General features: G+C 43.1%; 2 protein-coding genes across 3 annotated transcripts; both read left to right on the top strand.

Moving 5' to 3' along the window:
* Positions 1-6,277, top strand: cxcr3.3 (chemokine (C-X-C motif) receptor 3, tandem duplicate 3). The gene is made up of 3 exons (XM_079624985.1): positions 1-287; positions 850-1,203; positions 2,848-6,277. The coding sequence occupies exons 1-3, from the start codon at positions 276-278 to the stop codon at positions 3,640-3,642; spliced, it is 1,161 nt and encodes a 386-aa protein (XP_079481111.1). The 5' UTR covers positions 1-275; the 3' UTR covers positions 3,643-6,277.
* A 204-nt stretch (positions 6,278-6,481) lies between these two features.
* LOC307005647 (uncharacterized protein) lies at positions 6,482-10,415 on the top strand. 2 transcript variants are annotated; one of them, XM_079626011.1, is made up of 4 exons: positions 6,484-6,586; positions 6,658-6,707; positions 6,815-6,979; positions 7,080-10,335. In XM_079626011.1, the coding sequence occupies exon 4, from the start codon at positions 7,150-7,152 to the stop codon at positions 10,264-10,266; it is 3,117 nt and encodes a 1,038-aa protein (XP_079482137.1). In that variant the 5' UTR covers positions 6,484-6,586; positions 6,658-6,707; positions 6,815-6,979; positions 7,080-7,149; the 3' UTR covers positions 10,267-10,335. The 2 variants fall into 2 exon arrangements, with proteins under 2 accessions (XP_079482136.1, XP_079482137.1); XM_079626010.1 differs by having other exon boundaries at positions 6,482-6,586; positions 6,815-10,415.
* The last annotated feature ends 16 nt before the right edge of the window (positions 10,416-10,431 follow it).

Below are 10,431 nucleotides of genomic sequence, written 5' to 3'. Positions count from 1 at the left end.
GAGATATATTTAACCAGTTGGGGGCCCGGGGCAAGACTGAGTGCACGTGATAGCGGGTAGGAGGGAACTAGATACCAGAAGTGATGGGTCAAAAGAAAAACAACAAGGGCAGGATCATCTTTACCTATTCCTCCTCCTCTTTCACACTGCGCGTGCACAGCAACCATGTATTTGCAATGAGCAAACATGCGATTCTCAGCAGATGGATTACGTAAAACTAAAGAAAATGCGGACTGCATAGAAAGGAAGAGAAGGAGACAAAGAGAATCAAGAACATGGCAACACCTGTAAGTTGATCTCAGCCCTTATAATTATACAGTTATGATTCTGTCTCCTTTGGTTCAAACACGTAGCCTACGCTCTACTGTATTGTGTTTAACCTTATGTTGTAGCCTACATAACTATAATTGGATCGCTAGCTGACAACAGAACAGAACCGCATTTAACAACAAACAACAACAAAAAAAGTGTAACGTTAGTTCTCGACTGAACTTAACAGATGAGAGCAGCTAAAAGTTGTTGGAAACATATCTAAATGCATAGCAAACTCAGCTGATCAGCAGCTCAATGTCAAAGCAGGAGGTTTCGGTTTATTTAATTTTATGTACGCGCGCGCGCGTATTCATCTGACTGACATCTGTTTTCTCTGTAACAGCAGTCAGCTGTCCCACCCACTCTTTTTTTTACTTTCCATTTCGCTATTGTAGCAAGTTGCAACATCATGTGAAAACCCAGCATGTGACTGCACATTTAATACTCTCCACTCTTAACAAGTCCACTCATAGCCTAGCTGCAATCAGACATTCTGCAGTTTGTCATTGACCCCTGCTAAGTCTGTTTTTATTTTAGTCAAACATGGAGGTAGACCTGCAAGGACTGTTTAAGGACAACAAAACCTTCGACTATTACGATTACGAGTACAAGGAGGTGGTCTGCCCGTCCAGCACAGTCTCTGGTGCCTTGGCGATCTTCATTCCCCTGCTTTTCTCTGTGGGGCTCTTATGGGGGCTGCTGGGAAACGGACTGGTGCTGGTAATACTGTGGCATAAGAGGCTGAACCTGAGCGTGATGGACATCTTCATCTTTCATCTGAATGTATCAGACACTCTGCTGCTGCTTACACTGCCTCTCTGGGCTGTAGATGCGGTTAAGGGATGGAACATGGGCACAGGGCTCTGCAAACTGTCTGGAGTTCTGTTCAAGGTGAGTTACTATAGGCTTATGGATCACTCGGATAAGTCTGTAGACTTCAGCACTGGGTTGATTGCCGTTTTTATTGTATAAACGGCTACAATCATCAGACATGGTTGGAAGAGTTAATGAGACTCTGAAATTCAGGTTAGCATAGCATGGATTGGAATGACAGATTTTAGATATCAGATAAAATGGATATCTTCTGATGGGATCTGGTAAAGGTACCGTTTTTTTTAGAACAAATAAAGTTTTTGTGTAATGTGAACTTATTTTTAACTGTGACATGAGGCTATGACGTGAGCTAATGATCTATTATTTAATTCCTAAATACATAAAAAATGATAGGCTACTTAAAAATCACTTGAATACACCTTCTATAATAAGCATGTTTTAATCAATTTTTGACATTTTTGGGGGGCATAAAGTCATAAATGTCATGATGATGCAGCAATTCTGATATCAGTGAAGAAGAAAAAATATCATATTCTTTTTAATTTGGCTGCTGAATCTTAGTTGTTTGATGTAACCAATATGAAGAATAAAAACATAAAACAAGAAATTAAATCAAAGACCCCTCCAGACCCTTATGACTGTATCAAGGTCAATATAACTTAAATGATCAGATCATTTGACATTTTTATGACAAGACAAGGTTAGTTCAGGTTGTAAAATGTGGTGCGACTCCCCAAAAACTTGATATATTAATAATAATTCATAATATTTGTAAAAAAAAAAAAAAAAATTTTTTACCTTTACAGACATCTTTTTTGGTCAGGCTGTCATACAAATAAAAACATGAATGAACATGCAAAACAAGAGAGAACCAACCACATTTTAATAATTGATTGTATTGTAGTCAGCTTATGCTTTTTCTTGTGAACTTTTTGTTTTAGTTTTTCGATTCATTTAGTCATCATCATCAGGGTTCTAAATTAACTTTTTTGATCACCAGCCAATGTGACTGGTAACTTTCTAAAGTTACCAGCCAATCAGAAATTTTTTACTTTAAAATTATTAGATCCTACTACGAAATTGTTCGTTTTGTTTTTTTCTTTTGAGTACATGCGGCAATCTTGTGATCAAACACTAGCCATTCACGCCGTCAGCCATTTGGCATTACATCATATTTTCTTAGTTTCTCTGTCGATACCCTCCTCATCCCCTGCCTCGTTCCTCTTCTCGCCCCCAGAAGTCTGTCCCGACTCCCAACCACCGCCGCATTTCGTTTAATATTAACCTACTTTACTAGCCAACTCCGTCTCATTTCTTGTGTTTTCTGTCTGTTTGTTTCCATGGTTTCTCGCACTGGTTTCACTGCAAACTGCGCGCAGCCAATGGCCGTTTGAAACGTCATCACGTAGCATTACGGCACAGTGTTCATGGGAAATGTAGGAAGTACTGCCAGGGGGATAAATTACCGAGAATAGAGCGGAACAGAGCCTTATGTATCATGCATGTAATGCCTCATGCATCACCGGCCAAACTGGCTAGTAAGTTTTTATTAACACCCGCCAAAATTAATTTTAACCCGCATTTGGCGGGTGTTAATTTAGAACCCTGATCTTCATAAATGAGTCATCATAAATGAGTCATTCTAATTTGTCATTGACGGTCTGCTATTGTAATAACTATTCTCTTTCAAAATCTCTTCAGATCAATTTCTACTGTGGTATCTTCACGTTGGCCTGCATCAGTGTTGACTGCTACCTGTCCATCGTCCGTGGAGTACCAATGTTTTCCCCAAAAAAACCTAAGGTGGTTTACGGTTCCTGCCTGCTTATCTGGATCTTTTGCCTGATCCTTTCAAGCCCTGATTGGATCTTTCTAAAGCACTTAAAGGATAAAGGGGAATGCGTTCACTTTTATCTACCAGATTCCTGGCGTCTTGCCTCTCGTTTTCCACATCTTGTGAGCTTTGTTCTACTTGTGCTGCTGTTCTGTTGTTTCTTCGTCCTGCTGAAGCTATGGCACGACTCCAAATGCCAAAAGAAGAAGAAGGGCCGAAGTACAGCCGTCACTGCAGCCCTTGTGCTGGCTTTCTTCATTTGCTGGACACCCTACAACATTGCCTTCATCGTGAGCACGGCTCAGCCACTGGAGAGCGTTTCCTCAGCAGGGCCAGATGAGTGTGAAGGGAGGCAGTGGACAGCTAGCAAAATAACGGCCATTTTTGGGCTTCTCCATTGCATTGTCAATCCTGTTATTTACCTCTGTCTCTCTAAAGAGTTCAGGCGACGCGCACTGACTATGATAAAGTTCAGTGCTTGTAAAACAGACAGTAATGAGGTTTCGCTTTGGGACTCTAATGGAGTCAATAGTAATGCTTCTGTCCAAGAGGAGCAAGGTTCACTTCAACCTATAAATGACATTAAACCAACAATAAAAACACAGGATTATGAATACAATGAAAACTTGACTGCTGGATGCTCTGAATCTCATAATTCCTGAAATGTATTTTATGAATACGTTGTTTAACATAGCACATAAGCATTAGATAATTGACATTACCGGTACTAGGTATGGAATAATAATGTTGGATGACAAAGAGTCCTCCAAAGGGTTTTCTACATGCATTCTGGTAAATTCTCCATTGTACTAGATAAGGAAGTAAAACATTATACTCTTATTAAGAAATGCTGGCCAACTCATTTGCATTTCTAATTCAGTAAAATGATCATACTGGTGATTATTGCTCTGTCCAATGTGATATTTATAAATTTTTTCGATGTACTGTAAGTGTTTCGATGTACTGTTGCCGTTTTGGACCGATACTGTGCTTGATAACAGAAGTGTTCATTTCCACTTGTCAATTCCAAAATCAGCATTGTCAATGGATAATACATATTGCAACCATGTAAATATCCACTGTGTTGCATGCATTTGTGTATGAACCATGCATTTATTTTTTTTATATAAAGTCGCTGTAGTTGGGAGAAATAGTTTTAAAATGTGTCAGAATTTTATCACCACTAGATGAAGAAGATATAATTTCTGCACTCATGATAGGAAGTGTTGTCAGTTTCTTATCAATGATATGTTGTTGTTGTTGTTTAAATGTCTTTAGATCAGTGGTCTCTAGAAGGGTGTTAGGAAGTATATGAAGGAACACAGTGCTATTTTAATGTCCTAAATTATTATCTTCGCTTTGAAGAGAAAGCTTATTGTGTTTTGCTACTTCTGTTTAAAATATTAAGTAAATGTTTATGAAAGAAACAAAAATATTATAAATACATTTTGGTTTATTAATTGCTCGTCAAATGAGGAAAGATTATTTTCCCATGTTACATACGTAAGTTTTAGTCTGAAATCTTTTGGGGGAAGTACCTTCTTCCTTTGTAATATACTTACACTTACAGGGTGAATTGGTAATTGGGAAAGACCATTGTTGGGATTTTTAGGCATAAATAAATTTCCCTTCTCATGAGTGGAATATCCCCAAGGACAGAAATGATGACAGAGAGAAGAAAAGGGGGATTTGTATGTGCTCTAGTCCTTGTAATGTACTGCAGTGTTCTTCTAAATACTTTAAGGATATCATCATCATGATGAACAACAGAAGGGCCTGTGTGTAGAACACAGAGAGAAAACATTAAAAAAAATTAACTAATCCGTAAACTGCCAAAGCACATTTTAATACATGTGATCCACCCCAATGTCTTTGTCAACATAGTGCACTTTCAAAAGACAGTTTTCTTAGAAAGTTCTATGAAGGTAGTAAATTCTGACCGTTCTATGGTACAGGAAGAATGTCTGCTATGCACACAAAAATAACCACATGCGTCTCACCCTCAGTTCCTTTTTCTGAAACAGAAGATGTGGTGAGCATTATAAGACAGTATGATTACACTGTCATGCGATCTGATATCATCAGATATTTCCCATGAGTCATCATTACATGAAGAAAATTTAACAAAGTGATATTTAAATATAGGTAAATTTTAAGAATCTCAGCTATAAACATTTAAACATTATAATATAAATACTTTCGGTATGAGGAACTTGCATTTGTACTAGTTTCTGTGTTAATTTCCTGTCCTGTTGTGTTTGTGTGACTGCAGATGACAGTTTTAACTGACATTTGTGAAGTACAATATTGTTAAAATTCATGTAGATCATTTTCTATTCATCTCTTTTTCTAGTGTGGACTGATAGTCAGACTCAGTTTTTTGTTTGTTTTTTGCCCAGTTTTTGCATCCAGTTTTGAAATAGGTTTTTTGTTTGTTTGTTTTGTTTTTAGCCAGACCATAGCAAAATGATTGAATACATTGAACATCACAAGTTTCATTAGGCCTACAGTAATTTTCTACACAGACCTGTTTTGACATGTCTTGGTATAACTGGTATGTCAACTTTTGAGAACTGGGTCATGTGTGTAAGCTAACCATACCGGTATGTGGCAAACAGAGGTAACCACAGTTATAGCATTAGCAAATTAATAAATATAAAGGTTATTATGATACCAATAATGTTATGGCAGTGTGTTCAAATTCATTTGCACTCCTCAGAGGCTTCAATGAAAAGGAAAACATATTCTGAAGACCACATATGGCCTCTGTAGCTCCTTGGACCTCATCGTGGCTTATTTTTCTTTGCATTTTCAGCTTTTAGTCCATTTATAGACAGGTGTGTTTCTTTTAAAATTATGTCCAATCAATTGAATTTGCCTAATGTGGACTCCAGGTAAAGTGTAGAAACATTTCAAAGATGATCCAGAGAAACGGGATGAGCTAAATTTTAAGTGTCATACCAACGAAGATATTTTTTTCTCTCTCTTTTTAATAAAGTTACATTTTCAAAGTTATCACAGATCTGCCTTTTTGCTTTCTTTTTTTTTTTGCTTTTTATTATTTACATTTTAAAGCATTTTAGCATAAGGCTGCCTGTAACATAATGTAAAGAAAATGGGCTTGAATGTTTTTTGAATGCACTGTAAAATGGTTGCCGTAATAGTGACATCGTGTGGTTATTTTGGGTACAGCAGTTTATTTCCCAAGACATTTGAACAGCGAGCATACTACTGCTTCCTTAAATGCTAACAATTATTCTCACTGAATAAAAAATTAAGTATTTTTAATTAATCCTCAAAAAGTATTTTCTGTGCTGTCTTTTTGTCCAGTAATCATAGCATAAAAAAAACAAATATCTTGAATGAAATGGCAGCTGTCAAGAGTTAAAACACCTGAACCTAATAACTGAGTATTACATGTCCCCATGACAACTGATTGTCAGTAAGCAATTGGTAATGGCAGTTGCCGCACTATAAAATGTCACGTTAGACAACACTAATATGTATTGGAGGTCAATGTTGTGTATCATTTTTTTTTTTGTGGTGTTGTTGAGGTGGTTAGTTGTATTTTTGTTTGGCCATGGAGGGTACCAGCCGACTCTTAAGGTATGCAAATCAATTATAGTATTTGTTAACAAGTGGCATTCATCTAACAAGTTTTTTTTATTCGTCTACAGTTTTTCTTTGGTACTTCTCAGTCGTTGTGTCTGTGACCATATTGGAAGTGGTAAGGTTTATCCAGGCAAATTCTATTCATGTTTGCTAGCATGTCTATTTGATTATCTTCTCTTTGTCCATCCGTCCCCGTCCCGTCCCCCTTTTATTTTCTTCTAGTTGGTGACTTTGTCAGGAGTGGTTATCCTGTGTACTTTATGGCTGGTTTCCCCATGCAGGATGTGAAGCCACGTAGTTCCTACAGCTGGTATGGTGCTGATGCATCAAATCCCATCAGTCCTCAAAGGCCCAGGAGTAACACTTACAGTGCTGCACAAGTTAAGGGTGTGTATAGCAGTGTAAGCTATAGTCCTCAAAATGGCTCTTCTGGTTTTGGACCAATGACTAATGTATATACGCCTGGTTCTGACTCTGATGCTGGTAGTCAACTTCAAGGATCTCTGATATCTTCAGCTGGTAGTGGCAGTCTTGTTTCTGGTTCTGTGACCACTGCAATGGGTACAAGTATGCACATTGAGTCTCTACCTGAGCCAACACAGCTCAACTATCAAACTGTAGAACAGTCTAGTAATGAGTCTGTGGCATCTAGTAGCCAGCAAATAGTGCAGAACAGCTCCCAGTCCAGTGGCCAATTAGTGGAAGTCCGCTACCAGTCTGCAGTGCAGCCCATTGTCAAGCCTCAGAGAAGTAGACTTCAAGTTGTTTCCAAGTTATTTTCCAGTACCAGGCCAGTCCAGGTTTCAAGTTCTAGCTTTTTTGTCAAGCCTTTGCAGCAAAGATATGAGTCCTCACAACCCAGCTATCATTTGGGGCAAGCCAGCTTTGGATCTGGATTTGTGCCATTGCTAAGTGGCCAGCAACTATTGCAGTCACGCTATGGTTCCACAGTTCAGCGTAGTGGTGTGCAGTTAGCACAGGCAAGATACCAACTTGTGGCCCAGCCCAGCCTCCAACAATCGTCTCAAGCCAGCAGCCAAAACTTTGAACAAGCTGTCTCGCAATCTGTGGACCAGTCCAGTGGCCTGCAATCAGCCCAAGCCAGCTCACAGTCTGTGGACCAGTCTGGCATCCAACAACCAGCCCAAGCCAGCTCCCAGTCTGTGGACCAGTCTGGCATCCAACAACCAGCCCAAGCCAGCTCCCAGTCTGTGGACCAGTCTGGCATCCAACAACCAGCCCAAGCCAGCTCCCAGTCTGTGGACCAGTCTGGCATCCAACAACCAGCCCAAGCCAGCTCACAGTCTGTGGACCAGTCTGGCATCCAACAACCAGCCCAAGCCAGCTCACAGTCTGTGGACCAGTCTGGCATCCAACAACCAGCCCAAGCCAGCTCCCAGTCTGTGGACCAGTCTGGCATCCAACAACCAGCCCAAGCCAGCTCCCAGTCTGGCATCCAACAACCAGCCCAAGCCACTTCACAGTATGTGGACCAGTTTGGCATCCAACAACCAGCCCAAGCCAGCTCCCAGTCTGTGGACCAGTCTGGCATCCAACAAACAGCCCAAGCCAGCTCCCAGTCTGTGGACCAGTCTGGCATCCAACAACCAGCCCAAGCCAGCTCGCAGTCTGTGGACCAGTCTGGCATCCAACAACCAGCCCAAGCCAGCTCCCAGTCTGTGGACCAGTCTGGCATCCAACAACCAGCCCAAGCCAGCTCCCAGTCTGTGGACCAGTCTGGCATCCAACAACCAGCCCAAACTAGCTCCCAGTCTGGCATCCAACAAACAGCCCAAGCCAGCTCACAGTCTGTGGACCAGACTAGAATTCAACAACCAGCCCAAGCCAGCTACCAGTTTGTGCCCCAGCTTGGTCTCCAAAAACCTGGCTCACAATCAGTGGACTGGCCCAGTGGTCTGCAGTCAGCACCAGCCCGTTACCAGTCTGTTGTCTGGCCTAGTGGCCAAAATCCAGGACAGGACCACTACCACTCTGTGGTGCAGTCCGGTGGCCTGCAATCAGCACAATCCCGTTACCAGTCTGTGTCCCAGCCCAGTAACCTCCAGTCAGCACAAGCCCGCTACCAGTCTATGTCCCAGCCCAGTGGCCTGCAGTCAGCGCAATCCCGTTACCAGTCTGTGTCCCAGCCCAGTGACCTCCAGTCAGCACAATCCCGTTACCAGTCTGTGTCCCAGCCCAGTGGCCTGCAGTCAGCACAATCCCGTTACCAGTCTGTGTCCCAGCCCAGTGACCTCCAGTCAGCACAAGCCCACTACCAGTCTATGTCCCAGCCCAGTGGCATGCAGTCAGCACAATCCCGTTACCAGTCTGTGTTCCAGCCCAGCGGCCTGCAGTCAGCACAATCCCGTTACCAGTCTGTGTCCCAGCCCAGTGACCTCCAGTCAGCACAATCCCGTTACCAGTCTGTGTCCCAGCCTAGTGACCTCCAGTCAGCACAATCCCGTTACCAGTCTGTGTCCCAGCCCAGTGACCTCCAGTCACCACAATCCCGTTACCAGTCTGTGTCCCAGCCCAGTGACCTGCAGTCAGCACAATCCCCTTACCAGTCTGTGTCCCAGCCCAGTGGCATGCAGTCAGCACAATCCCGTTACCAGTCTGTGTTCCAGCCCAGCGGTATGCAGTCAGCACAAGCCCGTTACCAGTCTGTGGACCAGCCCAGTGGTCTGCAGTCAGCCCAAACCAGCTCCCAGTCTGTGGTCCAGCCCAGTGGCCTGCAGTCTGCACAAGCCCGTTACCAGACTGTGTCCCATCCCAGTGACCTGCAGTCAGCACAAGCCCGTTACCAGTCTGTGGTCCAGCCCAGTGGCCTGCAGTCAGCACAATCCCGTTACCAGTCTGTGGTCCAGCCCAGTGGCCTGCAGTCAGCACAAGCTAGTTACCAGTCGGTGGTCCAGCCCAGTGGCCTGCAGTCAGCACAAGCCCGCTACCAGTCGGTGTCCCATCCGAGTGACCTGCCGTCAGCACAAGCCCGTTACCAGTCTGTGAACCAGCCCAGTGGCCTGCAGTCAGCACAAGCTAGTTACCAGTCTGTGGATCAGCCTAGTGGCCTGCAGTCAGCACAAGCCCGTTACCAGTCTGTGTCCCATCCCAGTGGCCTGCAGTCAGCACAAGCCCGTTACCAGTCTGTGTCCCATCCCAGTGACCTGCAGTCAGCACAAGCCCGTTACCAGTCTGTGGATCAGACCAGTGGCCTGCAGTCAGCACAAGCCCGTTACCAGTCTGTGAACCAGCCCAGTGGCCTGCAGTCAGCACAAGCTAGTTACCAGTCTGTGGATCAGCCTAGTGGCCTGCAGTCAGCACAAGCCCGTTACCAGTCTGTGTCCCATCCCAGTGACCTGCAGTCAGCACAAGCCCGTTACCAATCTGTGGTCCAGCCCAGTGGCCTGCAGTCAGCACAAGCCCGTTACCAGTCTGTGTCCCGGCAGTCTAGATTCCAGGTCTTTCCTAAGACAGAGCAGTCAAGTTACATGTCTCTTTCCAGTCTTGGTTCCAAACCTTTGGAGAAACCCAGTGAAATACCACTTCAAGCTATGACTCTGATGCAGTCAGTCCAGCCTGGCTTTCAAGATCCAGCACCTCTGCATTCTCAGACTTCTCAAAATAAGAATTTATCTCCAGGTATATTGAGGTTGTTGCATCAAGTGAAGTCATAGCTGCGTACTTTGCCTTGTTTTCTTCATTTAAATTTGTTTGCTTTTGAAAATAAACAAACTTGTAACCTCAAGTGTCTACTGTCTTGTTTGTGCTGTATTAGCATGACCTCATCTTTGTTTGACAATCTGCTTTGCTCTCTGTTATGCCCGGTTTAAACCTGGAGA

Source organism: Phoxinus phoxinus, assembly GCF_949152265.1.
Source record: "Phoxinus phoxinus genome assembly, chromosome: 10".
Classification (NCBI taxonomy): domain Eukaryota; kingdom Metazoa; phylum Chordata; class Actinopteri; order Cypriniformes; family Leuciscidae; genus Phoxinus; species Phoxinus phoxinus.
Note: the sequence above shows the minus strand (reverse complement) of the source record. Positions and strands in the feature narration are given on the sequence as shown.